Source organism: Anabrus simplex, chromosome 1 (genome assembly GCF_040414725.1).
Source record: "Anabrus simplex isolate iqAnaSimp1 chromosome 1, ASM4041472v1, whole genome shotgun sequence".
In the NCBI taxonomy this organism is placed as follows: domain Eukaryota; kingdom Metazoa; phylum Arthropoda; class Insecta; order Orthoptera; family Tettigoniidae; genus Anabrus; species Anabrus simplex.
The window spans coordinates 1,633,658,020-1,633,679,188 of record NC_090265.1 but is presented as its reverse complement, the minus strand read 5'-3'; the positions used below and the strand labels follow the sequence as shown (position 1 = coordinate 1,633,679,188).

General features: G+C 37.5%; 1 protein-coding gene across 2 annotated transcripts in view; it reads right to left on the bottom strand.

Annotated features, from left to right (window-relative positions):
• oys (oysgedart) overlaps window positions 1-21,169 on the bottom strand; it is a 119,197-nt gene that overhangs the window by 16,157 nt on the left and 81,871 nt on the right. For both annotated transcript variants that reach the window (XR_011017622.1, XM_067138321.2), the window contains exon 9: window positions 4,947-5,144. Coding sequence is in view for 1 of the 2 variants with exons in the window: in XM_067138321.2 (XP_066994422.2) it covers window positions 4,947-5,144 (198 nt within the window). In the remaining variant the exon portion in view is untranslated. The remainder of the gene's footprint in view (window positions 1-4,946; window positions 5,145-21,169) is intronic.

Sequence of the window (21,169 nt, the reverse complement as noted above, 5' to 3'; positions counted from 1 at the left end):
CTCGTCCTACACTACGTGGGGCAACAAGCCGTAGCAACACCAGCTGATGTGATCTTCATGAGACAGTGGCAGAATACTGCATCAGCCAATAGGTTCACTCCATTACAACAAAAGAGAATTTTATGACTTTATGAGCATACCAAATAAGTACTGTATTTGCTGTACTGTAAAGACTAAAATTGATGTAAGTATCCTAGAATATGCTATTTTCATCACATTTGGAAACAAACCAAACTGAGTGAATTCTTATAAACTGTTTACAATAAATTTTGTTTTAAAATTACATTTGTCTTTTTCTTCCCTTTCTGTTTGGATTAACATGGTATTTGGACTTTTGAATTAGCGTAGTTCAGATGAACAAGACTCCAGTATACACAGGTGAACACACAGTTCACAATTAGTGATTGACCACAAGGATCCTGGACTGTAAAAAATGTTATGTATATGAAATACAGATATTTCACAGATCAGTTAATAAAAATATCTATAAATAATCCAGATGGTGATTCAAAATATTAACTCTTGGTAACAGTATTCAATGTAGAATGATGAATATCTAACTTTTGCATTATTACCCAAGCATATTTTGCTTCACTGCTTCTGAACAATATTTCCTTTACAGAATACAGTATCTGTTAGATGTTATTGAGTTCACTGATATATGGAATACAAAGCTCATAGTAACTCTCTTTCAGGATAAATTTTACAGGCTTGAACAATGTCTCATAATGAAATGACGTTTACCAAAAACTGAGATATACAAAGAAAATTTTGAATGTCCGATATCTTTTGAGGGTCATTTATAATCCTTTAACGCAGCGGTGCACAAACGCTACACAGTTCACGGTATGTACAGTTACCACACAATACTTCGCATGTGCGAAAGGCTTGGTAGGTGTGTCCGCTCTTGGTGGGAGAGAGAGACATAATAGGGTGGAGAGCACTGACCGTAGAGTTGGCCAGCTGTACTGTATGAGTTTGACCGCTAGGGAACATAGCATTAGCGGTTCAGGATGGCGGTACGTTAGAAGTGCTGTTGCAAACACACTGTGATATGGAAAGCACACCAAAAAAGAAAAGAAGTGGCAAAAATTTGCAATCCTTTAAAACAGACTCGGAATTGCAGTTCTTCATCATGCCCGACAGAAATAATTCTAAGTGCTTATAATGCCACCGGACTATCGGCGTACACCGGAAATTTACTGTCGAGTGTCATTATAACGCTGTCCACAAAGAATATGAACGTTAGTAGGTGGAGAACGCGAAGCAAGGCTTAGGGATCTGAAAACACATGATCGCAGGCAGCAGGCATATTCCGACGTAAGTGAAACATTTGAAAACATATTTTAAGATCCAATCTTCTGAAGCTCGCAACTGCAGTATGTTCAATAGTGTCCTTCTCTCCTACTTTCAGGAAGCTGATCTCAACACGCCAGCATTAAGAGCTAGTTACAACATAATGCTGAAAATAGCGTGATAGGGAAAGCCATCTGTGGAAGGCAAAATGGTGACAGAGTGCTTGGTTGACACAGTAAAACTTCTCTGCTCTACAGAAGCCAGTAAGGTTGAAAATGTCTGTCTTTCCCACCAAACAGGAACACGTCGCATCTGTGCCATGACTAATGATATACATCGACAATTAATGCGGTGAAGCATTTCATCACCTTTTCAATAGCCTTGGATGAGTCCAAAGATATATCGGATACTGCAATGGCAGTTATTTTTCCGAAGAGTGGACAGTAACCTCCACATTACAGATGACCTTTTAGATATGATGTCCAGTAACAACACCACCACGGATAAAGACATCCTTAGAGCCGTAGAAGATGTCATTGATGCAGTCGGCTCGGATTGGAATAATTGGTATCAGGTACAACGGATGGTGCACCGGCAATGCGAGGCAACAAAAAGGGATTCATTGCCTTTTTACAAAATAAACTTTGGCGCAATGAGACCATGTTGGCTGGCGTCCATTGCATTTTGTACCAACAAGCACTTTGTGCAAAGTCAGCCAAGTTAGGAGATGTCTTGGAAATTGTTGCACACACTCTAAACTATCTAAGGTCCCACGGCTTGACACAACGGCAGTTTAGGAAATTTCTGAGAGAAGGAGACTGAGAACATGAGGACATCATGTACCACAATGGCAATAGATAATAGATAAGTAAAACTTAAAATCCACCTTTTCAATACTAATATTAAACCAAATAAGTTATAACATTTACTTGGAACTAGTTTCGATGCTGGTGAGTGTCATCTTCAGCCAAATATGAGAACAGGTAATCGTAAATATACACATCATTAAATCAATGCACATATAAACATTCTTAATATGGGACTTACTGTATGATGCTCCTAAAAGTATCTGGAGAATAAAACTTCAAGTAATCACAATTTCAAAATCTTGAAGTCATAATTAGCACGACACTTAACACAGTATAACCCTTTTCACTCTCGTCAGAACTTTGAAAGTACTGAGTTCGACTTAGAACTGTAAGATTCTCAAATAAATAAAAAGTTTTGTCATAAATGAAATGTTATACAAAGGTCGAATCACATATAGAGTTTCTCTGTAAATATGACAGTCACAATTAGAACGACAATTATTTTACTCAAGATGGAATCTTGAAAAGTCCCAAGTTCTACTTAGAGTAGAAAGATTCTCAATTTAAATAAAAGGTCTTGTCACAATTGATCAGAAGCAGGAATGAAACATTTATACAGTTTCCGTTGGCTTAGCCGCAGCAAGGTTTTAAGCAGATTTGGTTTAGTTGAGACTCACGATAGTTAACTTCTTAAATGAGAAAAGCAAACATGAGTCAAAATTAGAAGATCCTAGTTGATATTACCAATCGTATGAATGCTCTCAATGTTGCTATGCAAGGTGAACAGAATGTAATATCTGATATGGTCGAGGAAGTGGAAGCGTTCAATAGAAAACTCGTACTTTGGAAAAGCCAGCTCAAGTGCAGGAACACAGTGTGTTTTTCAACGTTGGACTGTTTGTGAATGTGCTGGATTTGAGGAGTATGTTTCAGTAATCTTAGACATCAAGAAGCAATTTCCAGAACGATTCCACGATATCAATATTCCACCTCCTCTTCTACAAACATTTGCAAGACCATTCACTGTTTGTCGATGGTACTGCTGTTCACTTGCAGACAGAACTTATCTATCTCCAGTCTACCGCACGCCTTCAAGATATGTTATTACTCGTCAAAAGTATGCAAGAATTTTACGAACATTTCCTGCGAGTAGACTTTCTACGCCTCCATTACGAGGCTGCTAAAGCTCCCTCAATATTTGGTTCAAAATATGTTTGTGAGAGGTTTTCCTCTGTAATGAAACTTCACAAGCCATGGTTGCGTGCGAGATTATCGGACGAAAGCTTGCGAAACAGCTTGTGCTTGTCTGGGTGCCATATGTTTGTGCTGGACATTAGCTTCATCATTACTTTGACAAAGTGTTGATAAGATACAATAGCATTTCGTACGTGATATCTCGTTAAATAGAATGCATTGTCAAAGGTTTACTCAAACAAGGACATATCATATGGATTTGTATTTGTTTACTGTTCATGACAAATAAACCACAATAAAATAACATACTATAATCATAATGTGCGGTGTGAAATTTTTGAACTCAGAAAGGATGACTGCTATGACTAGATGGCTGGGATGTTGTACTGATGTTACTCGATGAGGAGAGAGAGTAGTATTCCCCTCCCAAATGGCTAGTAGAGTTGGTCACGCTGGGAAGAGCAGTTCCGGAGGGGTGGTAACCTTAATGTGCAAGCATGAGGCCAGCTCATCGCGCATTATATAAGTGTGCTACAATTCCTGGCCACCGCTGCTTGAAGGACTTTAAAGTATTTTCACATTCAAAACAGATGGAGAGCAGTAACTTACCATGTAAGCATGTGTGCAGAGATTACACAACAAAAGAAAAAAAATTTAGTCCAAAATTTTGGCTGCAGCCTTTGTCAGTGGAAGATAAAATGAGAATGATAGTGGCATATATCCATATCAATTAATCTGAAACTCCAAATAATAAACACAACATAACCATTTGTGCACTTTGTATACAGTGTTACTATGGCAAGGACTAACAACTCCAACTTACAGATATGCGACAATAAAATATTACTCCTTTAGTGCGGTTCTATCTGACATGTATAATTTTTCTTGTCCAAGCCTGCATAATTAATTGTTATGGTCTATATTTTCTTTCTTTATTCAGCTTGATTTATTGCCTGTAGTCTGCCTTTGTTTGATAAACAATTAAACACTTTAAGATTGTTCTTTCCTTCAATTGTAAGGTTTTTTTTTTTTTTTGCTTTACGTTGCACCGACACAGATAGGTTTTATGGCGATGATGGGACAGGGAAGGGCTAGGAGTGGGAAGGAAGCGGCCATGGCCTTAATTAAGGTACAGCCCCAGCAGTTGCCTGGTGTGAAAATGGGAAACCACGGAAAACCATTTTCAGGGCTGCCGACAGTGGGGTTCGAACCTACTATCTCCCGAATACTGGATACTGGCCGCACTTAAGCGACTGCAGCTATCAAGCGAGTTAAGTTTCAAGTCCACTCAGGCATATATCATACCCTATGCCTGGGTGTCTGGAGGCTATGAATGAAAGCAAGCAAACTTCATCTTAAGTTACCATAAATGTCAATAAGGTAAAAGAGGCACTCTACTAACAAATGAACACTCCTTAAAAGGTCCTATCCATGAGGCATCTTGAGTGAAGATAAATGGGCAACAGTTATACAGTTTGAGACTAGTTCTGTTCTCGCTTGCATCAACAGTAATTTTTATGAGATAATGAGCGAGAGCAAAATGAACAGCAGGACAGTTATAACTATTATATTATGGATCCAAATTAACATTGTCCCTGTACTATGTAGTAAAGTATAAAAAACCATTCAGAAAAGTTATCTTCTTACCGCTCGTGCTGCAAAAGTGAACATGGCTCCACTAGCAAAGGTGAGGTAGTATCCAGGATAGAAGCCATGCCACACTGCAGAGAGGGCATAGGTTAAAACAGTCTTAAAACGTGGAGCTCTCTCATAAACAACCATTCGAAGCCAGCGAGTTGTACCCTTGTTCCACTGTTCAATACTATCACGAAGACTCAGTCCAAGCTGAAATATAAGTAAGAAAATTAATTATAATATGTTAATATTCAGAAATCCATAGAACTCATAAAGGCAAATTGCAAAGTAAAATAAGCTAATAGAGCCAATTCATAACTAAGTACAGTACTGGCTACATTTATAACATTTCTATACATCCCATACCAATTCACTTTTGACACACATTTCCACTCAATCTTCTTCTTGGCCTTGTTCCCAATTTCTTGGGCTCGAAAATGTGTGTGGACTTTGTCGAGATTTATGGCCAGACGCCCTGTGGAGGAATGTATGTAATGAGTGGTTTCCTTTGTGGTGATTGGTAGCATGGTGTGTGAAGATGAATGTTTATTAAGACAAACAGAAACACCCAATCTTGAAGCCAGAGAAATTAAACATATGCAGTTAAAATCCCTGGCTCGGCTGAGAACTGAACTCGGGACCCTCTGAAGTGAAAGCCAAGATGCTTACCACTCAGCCAAAGAGCTGGATGTATTTACCACTTAATAATCACACTTTCCACAGATATATACTGCAATATGTCATTCGCACATTTAATTCCAATCAATGATCCATTACCAAAATAAAATGTAGTACAGACAGCAATTTTTCGAGAAATCGCTCTATGATGCAGCAAGTCTCAGTGCAGGTTCACAGTATGTGCTAGCACACTCCTTGAAATAACTTAGGCTTTAAGAAATGTGATTTTGTTTATCAAGTCTTACAGAGATGGGAACATAATATGGGATTCCTTGCAAACAAATACTTTTGTTACGTACCTGCATGTTCCAGTTTAATTTTCCTTCTAGAAGTCTGATATTGATCATTCTCGTTCAATCCATTGTTTATCACACACATGAATGAATAACCTCAAAACAGCTTCATGGAGATTTCTCAAAGAATTTATAATGCAGAGTTATGTTTTATTTTCCCATCAGTTTACTTTATTCTTCAATGAACATCAATGTCCTGTTGCTTTATATGGTATTGAATGTCAACCAGCTGACAAAGCTACGAAGCACCAATTACGCAACATGGAAATTCGTATGCTCCATTGGTCGATGGGCATCACACTCCTGCATCATGTCAGAAGTAACAATGTTTGCCAGCAAATGGGCTTCATACCCATTAATGAGAAGGCATGGGGAAAACATCTCCAATAGTATGGTCATGTCCTGTCCTGTTCTGTCATGTTCTGCGTGCTGCACCTAGAACAGTTGCTAATTTCGCCCACTCCTTTGAAATTAATGGGCAATGATCACTTGGACATCCAAAGCTGTGCTGGCATGACACAGTAAACGCTGATATGAAGACTTTCAACTTAGGACCACACACTGCCCAAGATCATGCAAAATGGGGAGCCAAGATTAAAACAACGGACCCTACACCAACGGAAAAACACTAGGAAGATGATCTGGGCCTATAGTCTGTTGGAATAAAATGTTGCTGTTACCGTTTACTGAAGTGTGCGGTACAAGGTTTTTGTGAATATTCAAATGGTATTTGTGTGTGATCTGTCAGTTATAGTATGGTGGTGGTGATGATGCTTTTTGTTTAAAGGGGCCTAACATCCAGGTCATCAGCCCTTAATGGTACGAAATGAGACGAAATGTAATGACAAATTAAAAGTACCTCCACTGACCAGAATTCAAAACATGAGGATGAAGAATGAATGGATGGATATGAATTTAAAACAATCATTGGATACGACCCGCAGTGCCTCACATTCACAGAAACCGACGTAAAACAATAGTATTACTGATCAAGGGACTGCTTCTAAAGTACAATACTGAATCGATGATCCTTGCAGTCTAAAGGGGTCCAAAATCCAAGTCATCTGCCCCTCATAATGGTACTTATCGCTAGGAAAGTAAAACCATGGTATTTGCCATGGTGCGGTACTAATCAAAAGTAGCATAGACTCACGGTATTCCACACATTACAGTACTACTCATAGGTAACGAAATTCACATATGTAATACAGACCTATGGTGTTTCGCACATTGCGGTGCCATTTACAGGCAACGCAAACCTATGGTGTTCATCACATAAGTGTACTAAGCACAGAGACTCGTACTATCCCGTGGTGTTCCTCATATAGTGGGTACTATTCATAGGCAAGCCAGAACCATGGTGTCGCTCATATAGTGGTACTAATCACAGGTACTGTAAAAGCCGACAGTGCACTCTAAGTGGGGGGCTGACCGCACGGTGCTCCTGCACGTTACTAATCACAAACCTATTTGGTACCTAATATAGTGGTACTACGCGCAAGTAAAAGCGACCCATGGTGTTCCCCGTGTGGTGGTACTAATCACAAGTAGTTTCATGGTTTTAATACAATCATCCCTTGGTCGCCCCCTTTAGTCGCCTCTTACGACAGGCAGGGGATACCATGGGTGTATTCTTCGTCTGCGTCCCCCACCCACAGGGGTTGTATGTCTGGTCCTCGAGAGGTATTTTATTTCCCTCAAGTCCACCTGCAAGCCGTTAGGACACTCATAGTATGATAAGTGAAATTAATCAGGTGAGATCATCATCATAATCATCTTTATCTTTTGATGATGATGAAGATGATGATGCTTGTTGTTTAAAGGGGCCTAACATCTAGGTCATCGGCCCCTAATGGTACAAAATGAGACTAAATGTAACGACAATTTAAAAGTCCAAAATCATCCACTGACCAGAATTAAAAGCGTGATGATGAAGAATGAATGGGTGAATATGAATTTAAAATAATCAGTAGATCCGACTCGCAATGCCCCACATTCCTAGAAACTATCGTTTATCAGTTCAATTGCACAGTACATGCAGTATTGAACGAAAACATTCTAAGTATCTTACGAAAAGAAACTTGCCAACAATCAAGGATGAAAGGAGTTTCCGCCGATATTTCCTCTTCAGTGTTTCCAGTACACCTCGGTCCACTGGCTGGTATAATGACGTCACGTTAGGAGGGAGGAACGTGAATTTGATGTCACCACTTCTAAGTTGCTGTTCATTTGGGTGTGATGGAGCGTTGTCTAGTTGAAGAAGAGGTTTTCTAGGGAGAATGTTTGAAGCTAGAAATTTTTCTACATCTGGAACAAATTGTGTAACAAAACAGTCTTTACAGATGTCAGCAGACATCCAGGCAGCCTTCAGATTCGTGTAATGGACTAGAAGAGCATTAACAGAAATATTTTTATAAATGCTCTAGGCTTCTTTGCTTTACCAATCATAAGCAATTTTCCTTTTAAGTACCCAGTAACATTACTACAGGCAAGAACAGTGAATCTTTCCTTACTACGCTTGTAGCCAGGTGCAGACGTCTCGGCTTGGGCTGCGAGAGTTTTTGATGGCAGCATCTTGAAATTTCGCCTAGTCTCATCACAATTAAAAATCTGTTAACCGGTTAATCCTTCAGCAAGTATTATTACTTGACATTCCTTTTTAAATTTCACAACCTCATCGGATTTAGCTGACAGTTTTCTCCACAGATATTAAGCTGCCTAATTCCGTACCGTTTTTTCCACCGATGAAGCCATCCAGCACTGGCAGTAAATTTAGGGTCCCCTTCATTAAACCTTCTTCTGGAAATACACCGCCATTTCTTGCAGAACGGGGCCAGATATTGGCAGGTCCTTTAGTCTCCTCCAAAAGTTTAAAATTAAGTCTACCAGTGTCGGATAACACAGAATGTCGGATAAGAGAAGGTCGGTTGAGCGAGACTCTACTGTATGTCATTTGCCTATTTTTGTTATAAATTATTTTTATGTTTTTCAGTTTCTTTAATTTTTCTGTTTGGTTTTGCAAATTACCCAGAGTTATTTTTAGTTTTTCCATATCCTCTCTAATTTCCTTCATCCTTCCTACCTGTTGCTTCAGATTCCAGAGTTTCTCAATAACTTTTCTTGGTAATCTGGTGTCCTCATAATGTGAACCAAAAAACAGGTAAAAGAGATCCTCCTCTTCCATACAGTTCTCTGAACACTTCTTCATTTGGCATTATCCACCATTGTCCATCTTTTCTATATTTTTTAATTTATGAATAATCTAGCAATTCTTCTCTCTACTTTTAGGATTTGGTCAATTCAGTTTCTCTGAGCGCCTTTAAAAAGAGTTTCGCTTACGTATGTCACCTCCGGTTGAACTACCATTTTGTAATGTTTTAATTTTGTTTTGATCGATAGACATTTTTATTGTATGTAGACCATGTTAATTATTGAGCTTTTATCATTTTATTAGTTCTTTCTTGCCATTCAGGCTTCTCCTCCAAGTTGCATGTTATAATTTCTCCTAGGTATTTAAATTGTTTCACTATTTTTACGTTCCTGCTATTTACCATTATGAGGTTAATTGCTAGTGGTTCTGCTATAAGCAACTATGATCAATGGAAAACGGTAAATAAAAATGTTAACAGCCTACGGGATGGGTTTAAAGCAATTGTTGAGGAGTATGAAAACACATATACCTTTAAAGGTGGTAAGGAATTTTGCTAGTTGTTTTACGTCGCATCGACACAGATAGGTCTTACGGCGACGATAGGACAGGAAAGGGTTAGGAGTGGGAAGGAAGCGGCCGTGGCCTTAAGGTACAGCCCCAGCATTTGCCTGGTGTGAAAATGGGAAACCACGGAAAACCATTTTCAGGGCTGCCGACAGTGGGGTTCAAACCTACTATCTCCCGAATACTGGATACTGGCCGCACTTAGGCGACTGCAGCTATCGAGCTCGGTGTGGTAAGGAATAGTAAGGAACCATTATAACAGAAGAGTAAAGAAGGAAGTGCAGATTAGAAAGAAAGAGGAAGGGTTGCAAGAGTAAAGAGAGATTGAAAGAGCTCCCTAAGGAATTGAATTCAGCCGAAAAATCAGCAAACATAACTGCAGCCGAGATGAATTTTAGTGAGTAATGGAATAATATGTATAGATACTTTAAGGCAGAAACAGGTTCCAGGAGGGACATTTCAGGGATCATTGTTGAACAAGAGGAGTGTATATGTGCGACTTACAGAAGGCAGAAGTATTCAGTCAGCAATATGTAAAGGTAGTTCGATATAAAGATAATGTCCTGATAGACAAGGTGATTAATACTAGCAAAATATTGAAATTTATCTATGATAATAAAGATATTTATAAAAAGATACAAAAGTTGAAAGCTAGACAGGCAACTGGGATTGATAAGATTTCTGGGATATATTAAAGGCTGTGGGTTGGGATATAGTGCCATTATCTGAAATACTTATTCATTACTGTTTGCAATACCAACTGAATGGAAGTTGCAATAGCAGCCCCAGTGTACAAGGGAAAGGATCAATCAATCAATCAATCAATCAATACTGATCTGCATTTAGGGCAGTCGCCCAGGTGGCAGATTCCCTATCTGTTGCTTTCCTAGCCTTTTCCGAAATGATTTCAAAGAAATTGGAAATTTATTGAACATCTCCCTTGGTAAATTATTCCAATCCCTAACTCCCCTTCCTATAAATGAATATTTGCCCCAGTTTGTCCTTTTGAATTCCAACTTTATCTTCATATTGTGATCTTTCCTACTTTTATAAACGCCATTCAAACCTATTCGTCTACTAATGTCATTCCACGCCATCTTTCCGCTGACAGCTCGGAACATACCACTTAGTCGAGCAGCTCTTCTTCTTTCTCTCAATTCTTCCCAACCCAAACATTGCAACATTTTTGTAACACTACTCTTTTGTCGGAAATCACTCAGAACAAATCGAGCTGCTTTTCTTTGGATTTTTTCCAGTTCTTGAATCAGGTAATCCTGGTGAGGGTCCCATACACTGGAACCATACTCTAGTTGGGGTCTTACCAGAGACTTATATGCACTCTCCTTTACATCCTTACTACAACCCCTAAACACCCTCATAACCATGTGTAGAGATCGGTACCCTTTATTTACAATCCCATTTATGTGATTACCCCAGTGAAGATCTTTCCTTATATTAACACCTAGATACTTACAATGATCCCCAAATGGAACTTTCACCCCATCAACGCAATAATTAAAACTGAGAGGACTTTTCCTATTTGTGAAACTCACAACCTGACTTTTAGCCCCGTTTATCAACATACCATTGCCAGCTGTCCATCTCACAACATTTTCGAGGTCACGTTGCAGTTGCTCACAATCTTGTAACTTATTTATCACTCTATAGAGAATAACATCATCCGCAAAAAGCCTTACCTCCGATTCCAAACATAAAGCAGATAAGTATAGGCCAGTCAGCTTCATATGTGTTTGTAAGCTTTTAGGAAAGCATTCTTTCTGATATATTAGACATATTTGCAAAATTACTAACTAGTTTGATAGAAGGTAGTTTGGGTTTGAGAAAGGTTATTCTCGTGAAGCTCAACTAGTACAATTCCAGCAAGATATAGCAGATATTTTAGATTCAGGAGGTGAAATGGACTGTATCATTATTGACCTATCGAAGGCTTTTAGGATAGGGTAGATCATGGGAGATTACTGACGAAAATAAAGGCTATTGGACTAGACAAAAGAGCAGTTGAATGGGTGGCTACATTTATAGAAAATAGAACTCCGAGAATTAGAGTAGGCGAGGTGTTATCTGATGCTGTAATGATGAAGGGTGGGGGTCCCGCAGGGCTGTATTATTGGAATCAAAGATAAGGCTATTTGCAGATAATGACATACTGTATAGAGTAGTAAAGAAGTTCCAGGATTGTGAGAGACTACAGGGGGACTTAAACAATGCAGTGAGATGGACAACAGACAATGCTATGAATGTACATGGGATGAAAATCAAGTTGTAAGTTTCATCAAGAGGAAAAGTCCTCTCAGTTTTAATTATTGTGTTGATGGGGTAATAGTACCTCATGGGGAACAATGTAAGTACTAGGTGTTAATATAAGAAATTATTTTCATTGGGTTAATTAAATTTACGAGATTGTTAACAAACTATCATCTATCAGCTTCATTGTCCGTATTGATAATTTAAGCACACAAGTATGAAGAATGAGTTTTCCACCTAATCAATACTTTATTTTACAAGATGTTTAGTATTATTTACATTAAAACAGTACCGGTTTCGACCTGTAAATAGGTCATCAGCTGTTGGTGAACCTGCTTAATAGCAATTGATGGTTAATTGAATTATCACTATCTCAGTCTTTTCAAATAATATCTGAAACCCCATTTTTGTGCTATACTTTGTAGACTTGTTATATGAGATATCTCTATACAGTAGAAGTCCGCTATAGCGACTACAGCATATAACAAGAACTCCGTTGTAACATTTTTTTGCTGACCCTTCAAAATTCCTATATTAAACGGTGTATTATCCTTTGGTTACAGTGACAGCAATCTCACTGACACATCCATTATTACAAGTGATTAAGCGCGTGCAATTTTTATGCACTCCAGCTGTTATGTTGCGTGCGATTGATTACCTTCGTTATCATTTCCTTGCTGAAGATGCCCTAAATTAAGGGTGAAACATGTCCCATTTAACTGATAGTCTGTTTATGCAACCACTATAAGTGAAAATAAAAGTATTGAATATGTGGATTAAAAAACACCTTTATTGTTTTTGAATTGTAAATTTTCAGTACGGACCAAAATTGAGATTTGTAACATATTATATGACAGCAACCAGGCAAGATGTAGATTTAAGAAAAGACTAGGAAAACAACAGATAGGGAATCTGCCACCTGGCAACTGCCCTAAATGCAGATCAGTAGTGATTGATTCATTGATTGATTGATAAATAAGTTTCTCAATCTGAAAATGAAGATTTGTAAGTTAGTAAAGGATATAGCCTTTCTTAAACAATGTCTGAGACTAAAACTGGTACCTACTTTTCTTAAATCAACACAACGTAAGAACATAAACATAAGCAGCCCAAGCCATAATATAACCCAAAGTTAGGTAAATGAATTATGGCTTAAAAATGAAATCAAGATATATTACAGGAAGAAATCCAAATTGAATTTGCAATTATATAACGTTCACTTAAGAAGTGACACAGGATTTAGCCCCATTAGAATGGCAGTCATTTTATCAACACATGGAACACAAACTAACATATGTACTTAGTAAGAAGCAGGATACATTGAAAAAGAAATTCAATCATTTGATAGAGACACAAATACGTCACAGTAAACAAACGATGCAAGAACAAATTAAAGTCCCATCGGACACTGTTGCTCCCACGGTAGTTAACTTGACCACGGTACAATTCATGGAAGGAGAGAATGAGCTACTTAAAAGGGGTCCAAAACACAATTGGCCTAATAAAGATAGAGAAATAGACATCATTAACACTGTAGCAGAAGCAGAAGCAAACATATCAAAACTCCCAGGCGATGTACAAGACGAAGTAAGATTGGAGTTAAAGAAGAAATTGCCCAGATTAGCTTTTGGTTTAGTGTAAGAGAAGGCCCAATGGCCTTAACTACGCCAATAAAGACATTTATCTACCCACCTATCTATCTATCTAAAGAGATTTATACCAATTTTGATCCTACACAACAGAAAACAATAAAAAAACATTAAATCAAAAATTGAAGATAACAATACTATAGTAACCAAGGCTGACAAAGGGGTTGCAATCGTTTTGATGTATAAGGATACATATATCAAAAAAATTATTATTTTTTAAATAATAACAAATACACATTAGTGACTAAAGATCCGTTAGCTAAAGTTCAACGCAACTTAAAGGCCTTACTTAAAAGATCCACATCTCTTTTTACCGAACAAGAACAATTAAAACTTGTCAATATAAATCCTAGGCTCCCAGAAACTAGAGCTTTGCCCAAAATACATAAAAAAGATGTCCTGATTTGTCCGATAATCAATTGCCGAAATTCTCCCATGTATAAGGTCTCCAAATACATTCATAGTTTTTTGAAAAGACAGTACACTTTTAATAATAAACAACCATTAAGAAATTCCATTGACCTGTGACATTTTGTTAAAATTTGGCTTGCGTGCAAACCAAAAGATGTGCTCGTATGACGTAGTGAATATGTTCCCGAATATTAGGACAGATACATATATCATATTATTCATGATAATATTTGTAAACACAATAATCTTAGGAAAATGGAAGTAGAAGAATTCACTAGATTATTAAATTTCGTATTGGACAATAATTACTTCTCTTTTAACAATAAAATTTATAAACAGAATGGATTAGCAATGGGTGACCCAATATTGGGCATCCTTGCCGACATATTTATGGATTCATTTGAACACAATGAAATAATAGCAAAAATTAAAGGAATTGATTTATGGTTGAGATATGTAGATGATACGTTTGTAATCATAAACAAAGATGTCACTAACAGTCAAGAAATCTTAAATAAGTTGAATGAAATTGAACCTAATTTGAAATTCGCAAAAGAGGACGAAGTCGATAACTCATTGAATTTTCTAGATGTAACCGTTATGCATAAGGATAACACTTTTGATTTCCAAATCTTTAGAAAACCGATACAATCATCTACAACCATAAACAATTTTTCCTTACACCTGAATTCACATAAACAAGCATCTTTTCACAGTCTAATTTATAGAGCACTTAGAATCCCTCTATCTCCCAAGAATTTGAAGAAAGAATTGAATTATATTAGGTACCTTGTTAAACAGAATGGTTTCAAAATAGAAATGATCAATAAATTGATCAATAAAATTAAGAACAAGTTATCCAAGAATCTTGATACCAGAAAAAACAAAAAAAAATTAGTATGCTACATTCACTTTTAATAATCCAGCTATACACCAGATTACCAACGTGTTCAAGAAACATTATATAGCTTTTAGAGCTACTAATACTAACCAATCCATATTCTTTGATCATAAAAAAAGTTAATTATGACAAAAATCTATATTTGGGATCAGGAGTATACAGACTCAAATGTACACAGTATAATTTTTCATATGTTGGACAAACTGGGAGAAGCTTTATGACAAGATACATGGAACATGTTAACGTGCGGAAACATAGGAAATACTCAGCGATGAGTATGCATATGAGGGAGACTGGTCACCGATTTGAATCCGTAGAGAAAGACCTAGCAATAATTAGAAACGTAGAAAAAGGGAGAATGCTGAACGAACTAGAAAGTTTATATATCTATTTAGATCAGACATATAATAAGGAACAGAATCTTAATGAAATCAAGGACAATAAAAGCATGTTACATGAATTAACACTGAAATTATTAAAGACAGTTAGTTCAAATAAAATTAGGATACCTAATATATTTAATTCTTTATACTCTAATACACCAACCATACCTACAGATATTAGGCCTACTTCCAGCAAAGCAGATGACTCTGCCCCTTTGTCAGCCTCGTCACAGTTAACTCCACCCATCCTCTCCTCTTTTCCATACTCCCCTATTCCTTCCCCTCCGAGTTCACTACCGCCTCTACAGCACAGTTATAATATGAGACTCAGAGCCAACAGAAGGGCAGCTACCAACACAACAGCTGATAACAGATAACAACTTTCAACTAACATGTAAGTCCTCACCTGATCCGAACTACGTAATCAGAATTCTCTCCTTGCGTTCAGCTTCTTAATTCATCCTTTCCTTCTCTTACAGAGAACATTTTCCAGTATCTACTGAATTTTCCTAACAAGGTTTCAGATAATAGTATTGCCTACCGGTGCTAAGGACCACTTCTACAATATTTCAACTGATGCTTCTGTTTCACCTTATGCTCACATATTCATCAGCGGCCTTAAACATGTTCTATTTATAACATTCATGTTAGTGCTGGTGTTCATGCCCTCATGTCGTTGGCATTATGTAATTTTTTTTTTTTGCTAGTTGTTTTACGTCGCACCGACACAGATAAGTCTTACGGCGACGATGGGACAGGAAAGGGCTAGGAGTGGGAAGGAAGCAGCCGTGGCCTTAATTAAGGTACAGCCCGAGCAATTGCCTGGTGTGAAGATGGGAAACCACGGAAAACCATTTTCAGGGCTGCCGACAGTGGGGTTCGAACCTACTATCTCCCGAATACTGGATACTGGCCACACTTAGGCGACTGCAGCTATCGAGCTCGGTCATTATGTTATTATCACTGTGGTATTCCACTAACAATTTTTAATGAACTATTAATTAGAATTTTAATGGAAAAAGTTTTAGTCTCCGATGAGATTATGGTTTAATCATTGACAGAGTCTCCACTAATATGTTTGTATAATGTATCATTTTTTCACATTTTTATGTCCCGATTTTTAGAAACTTGCTAAACTTTTAGCTTCCATATTTAATATTAGATGTACTCTTATTGTTTTTAGGCTTTAGATGCCCCAAATTAAGGGCAAAACATGTCCCATTTAACTGATAGTCTGTTTATGCAACCACGTTTATGTAACCACTATAAGTGAAAATAAAAGTATTGAATAGGTGGATTAAAAAACACCTTTATTGTTTTTGAATTGTAAATTTTCAGTAAGGACCAAAAATGTGATTTATAACATAAAACATACCACTTACAGTAAAATGAAAATGTTAAAGGTCCACCTTTTCAATACCATGAATGTTTATTGATGTGAATATATATCACATAACGTTTAGAGAAGGTTGGTACTAGTTTCGACGCTCATTGCGAGTCATCATCAGCCAACAAATCAATTGAGCAAAATGCAATCTATCGAATAGCAATATATAACACATGATAGCACCTGCAAGACAAATGTTAAACTATGACTAGTTGAAATATAAAACACATGACAGCAAATACAAGGATTAATGTTGAAAGGTAAATTGTCAAAAGTTAAAACAATGAAAGCAAAACAGAGAAGGTAACAATAGTTAGGGTATGATACATGAGAAAGTAGTCCAGCTTGAGGTTTGTAGAACATAAGGTGTATCTATATACAACATTTAAATGCACCTACTAAGGCAAATTTTAAAGGTAACATTAAAATGATGAGGGTATGGTGCGTATAACCTTCTAAAAAATATGACAGCACCTATAAAGTCACTGTTAGATTATAACCAGTATGTATAGTACAATAATCAGCAGCTCGTCTTCTTTCTCCCAGTTCTTCCCAGCCTAAACTCTGCAACAATTTTGTAACGCTACTCTTTTGTAGGAAATCACCCAGAACAAATCGAGCTGCTTTTCTTGGGATTTTTTCCAGTTCTTGAATCAAGTGTCCCATACACTGGAACCATACTCTAGTTGGGGTGTTACCAGAGACTTATATGCCCTCTACTTTACATCCTTACTACAACCCCTAAACACCCGCATAACCATGTGCAGAGATCTGTATTCTTTATTAGAATCCCATTTATGTGATTACCCCAATGAAGATCTTTCCTTATATTAACATTCAGATACTCACAATGGTCCCCAAAAGGAACTTTCACCCCATCAACGCAGTAATTAAAACTGAGAGGACATTTCCTATTTGTGAAACTCACAACCTGATTTTTAACCCCATTTATCACCATACCATTGACTGCTGTCCATCTCACAACATTATCGAGGTCATGTTACAGTTGCTCACAATCTTGTAACATTTATTACTCTATACAAAATAACATCATCTGCAAAAAGCCTTACCTCTGATTCCACTCCTTTACTCATATCATTTATATATATAAGAAAACAAAGGTCCAATAATACTGCCTTGAGGAAATCCCCTCTTAATTATTACAGGGAGAGATAAAGCTTCACCTACTCTAATTTTCTGAGATCTATTTTCTAGAAATATAGCAACCCATTCAGTCACTCTTGTCTACTCCAAATGCACTCATTTTTGCCATGAGTCTCCCATGATCTATCCTATCAAATGCCTTAGACAGGTCAATCGCAATACAGTCCAATTGACCTCCTGAATCCAGGATATCTGCTATATCTTGCTGGAATCCTACAAGTTGAGCTTCAGTGGAATAACCTTTCCTAAACCCAAACTGCCTTCTGTCAAACCAGTTATTAATTTTGCAAACATGTCTAATATAATCAGAAAGAATGCTTTCCCTAAGCTTAGTAATACCCATCGACTGCTGTTCCGTAACTTAAATTTGAAATGAAAGAGGACACATTTCATAATAAATTGGTAAATAACATGTCAAATAACTGCTAACTCGTTAAAAATAAAGGCTGACCAATGATCGTTTAATTTTAATGCAAAATACTGCAATTAAGTAAAAATTGGATACACCTCGAGATATGGCAGATAGCATAATTGATTTCAGAGGTTAGTTTACATTTTCTCGCGTCTGGTTAAATTACGGAAAGGTTATTATCACGAAAATTTATAGCGAGAAGGTAATAATTTCTCTACTGGCGCTTGAAGTGTGTTCACATGTATAGTACGGTTAAGTTAGGATAGGTGATGCTGTTTGAATAAGAAAACAAAAACGATTGCCACAAATTGTGATCGATCATCTTCGGTTTTCTCACCATGTGCATTTGCGAGCACTCCTCGTAGGTATTCAAAGGTGATGTTGGAGTCTGTGAGCTTGCATCCGGGAGATAGTAGGTTCGAATCCTACTGTCGGCAGCCCTGAAAATGGTTTTCCGTGGTTTCCCATTTTCACACCAGGCAAATGCTGGGACTGTACCTTAATTAAGGCCACGGCCGCTTCCTTCCAACTCCTAGGCCTTTCCTATCCCATCGTCGCCATAAGACCTATCTGTGTCGGTGCGACGTAAAGCCCCTAGCAAAAAAAAAAAAAAAAAAGTAATACCCGTCGACTGCAGTTTACAAGAAGGACATTTGATACATATACGGATGTACATTGGAGTCTTTCACGGGCGCATTAGTCTACTCACCACTAACCCCTGTCTGGTGGACAGCGCATACACTACATAATAAACACACCGTCAGTCCTGCGCGCTGTTCCATCTAACGCGCATTACCCCTCTGACAGATATTGTTCTGCACGATTCATCCCAACACCACTATTTGTGAAATGGCCGGTTTCGAATTACACCGTTTCCCTAACAGTAATAGATATGACGTTTCCACAATCCCATCGATAGAATAATAATGCATTGAGATACGTACTAAACAGCATGCGGTTACCAGACGCAATGTTGAAAGGCATAATTAGTGGGACCATGGTGATAACACATACAAATTGTAACCGAGTTTGGACATTATTTGCAAAGCACGTTGCTAGGCCTACTGGTAACGCAAGGCCCTAACGAAATGTAATGGACCTAAACAAGGCAAGAATAATAGTTGGTACTAATCTATGGGACCACTGGAGGAGGGTACAAAGAAAACAGGTTTCGCATCTAGTAAATGAAGTGGTGCGAATAAATTCACGCCCACGATGTGGAAAGGGCGTCTTTCAAAGCTCACCAATGAAAACTATTGTTTGTTCATTTCTAGGATCATAGTATGTAAGAGCAAATGGTTTCTAGAGGACCCGCTGCAATCGCTGTTGATGATTAAGATGCCAGATACCATACCACCTGGACTACATTTACGAAATAAAAAACATACGCCTCAACCCAGAATCAACCCCTCGACCTCCTGCATGTTAACTCAAAACCCTATCCACTGCACCAACTGTACAGCACGACTAATATGTGTTGACAAAGGTAGTTACCCCACACGAGGTTACACTGTTGCCAGATTGCCACTCTTCAACGTCCTTTTTCTGCCGGATATACTCACAGGACAAAAGTTTGTGAATGACGTTTTTTTACTGCTGGCATGTGAGGAGTCTTGCTGCGACACCCGAGTGCGCGAATTTCGCTTCATCCTGTATATACACACAGCATTGCTAATATAAGAAGGCTTTGCATTTGGAAATATGTATGCACTTATTTCTTCTTCTTTGAATATATATTCTTGTACTAAAGAGAACATCATGATGAATCTGTAAACTACGAGACGAGGACGACTACCGCAGGAACCCAGCCGACATTCACCGGCAGACGAGAGCTTGACTGCTGAGAAGCAGATTCCAGATGACCGGTCCATGTACACCATAGAGGACTGATGCAGCTGATGAATGAGACCAACCAACACAAATCCCGGCAGGCAAGATGCAGAATGAGACGTTTCACACTACGTATATTAAGTTCATTTTTGTAGCTTTTTCAGGCAATGTAGATTGTCTAGTCTTGGATTAGAATGTGATGTGTCGTAATATCTTCTAGATATGTTCAATTTATGATACTTTCTTGCGAGTAATCTTACAGTGTGTCGTATTTATAAAGGTTGTTAGGTGGTCTTCATAAAAGTTAAAGCTATATCAAAGTAGGGAAGTGACTGTATGAAATTACAGTGAATTTTCGATAAGAACAGTCCCCTATTATAAATCATGCCATAACCGAAACGAGATATTTTGAGAAGAGGATGCTGTAAGTAATGTTACGTATGCCAGAGTATTGTTTATATGGAGGTAGATTGTTTATTGCCATAACTGAAGCAGTATAGGTTAAATACCGTATATAGAAGACGTATCTGATATTGAAAGAATAGATATTGATCCACAGGTTGAATGTACTGAAAGATGGGATGAATTGTGCGTCAACAGAAGTTAAATAAGATGAATATTTAAATGTGTTTCGTCTGAAATATGAAGTGAAATAAGTGAATAGGAATATGCGATGATATTATATGGCGATATGAAGGAAAGGTTGAATAAACAATGATAATGTTGCGATGATATAGATAAAATGAAGGAAATGGAGATAGATAAAATAATTTATTGACACAGATGCAGATCTATATGATGTTACTGAGGCAATTACGATACTTATATGGTGAATTATCCATAGTATGATAAAGGGCAGCATAAATACGATACTTGAGGAACTTGAGCCCTGATACCTACAAGTATTAGATTTAAGGTACATTTCAATGACAGATTCTTACTCTTACCTTGTAGTAGTTGGTTATAACAAGTAATAGCAGATAGTTATTGACATATATATATATAGTCACTAATATGCCTTCAGAAACATTATATGACTGAATAAGGATTTTCATCTAGAATATTCCCTATACCTACTTGATATTAACTGAATTTCACGAAGTTACATGTTGGAATAATTATTCAATTGAGAAGCTACCCCAATCAT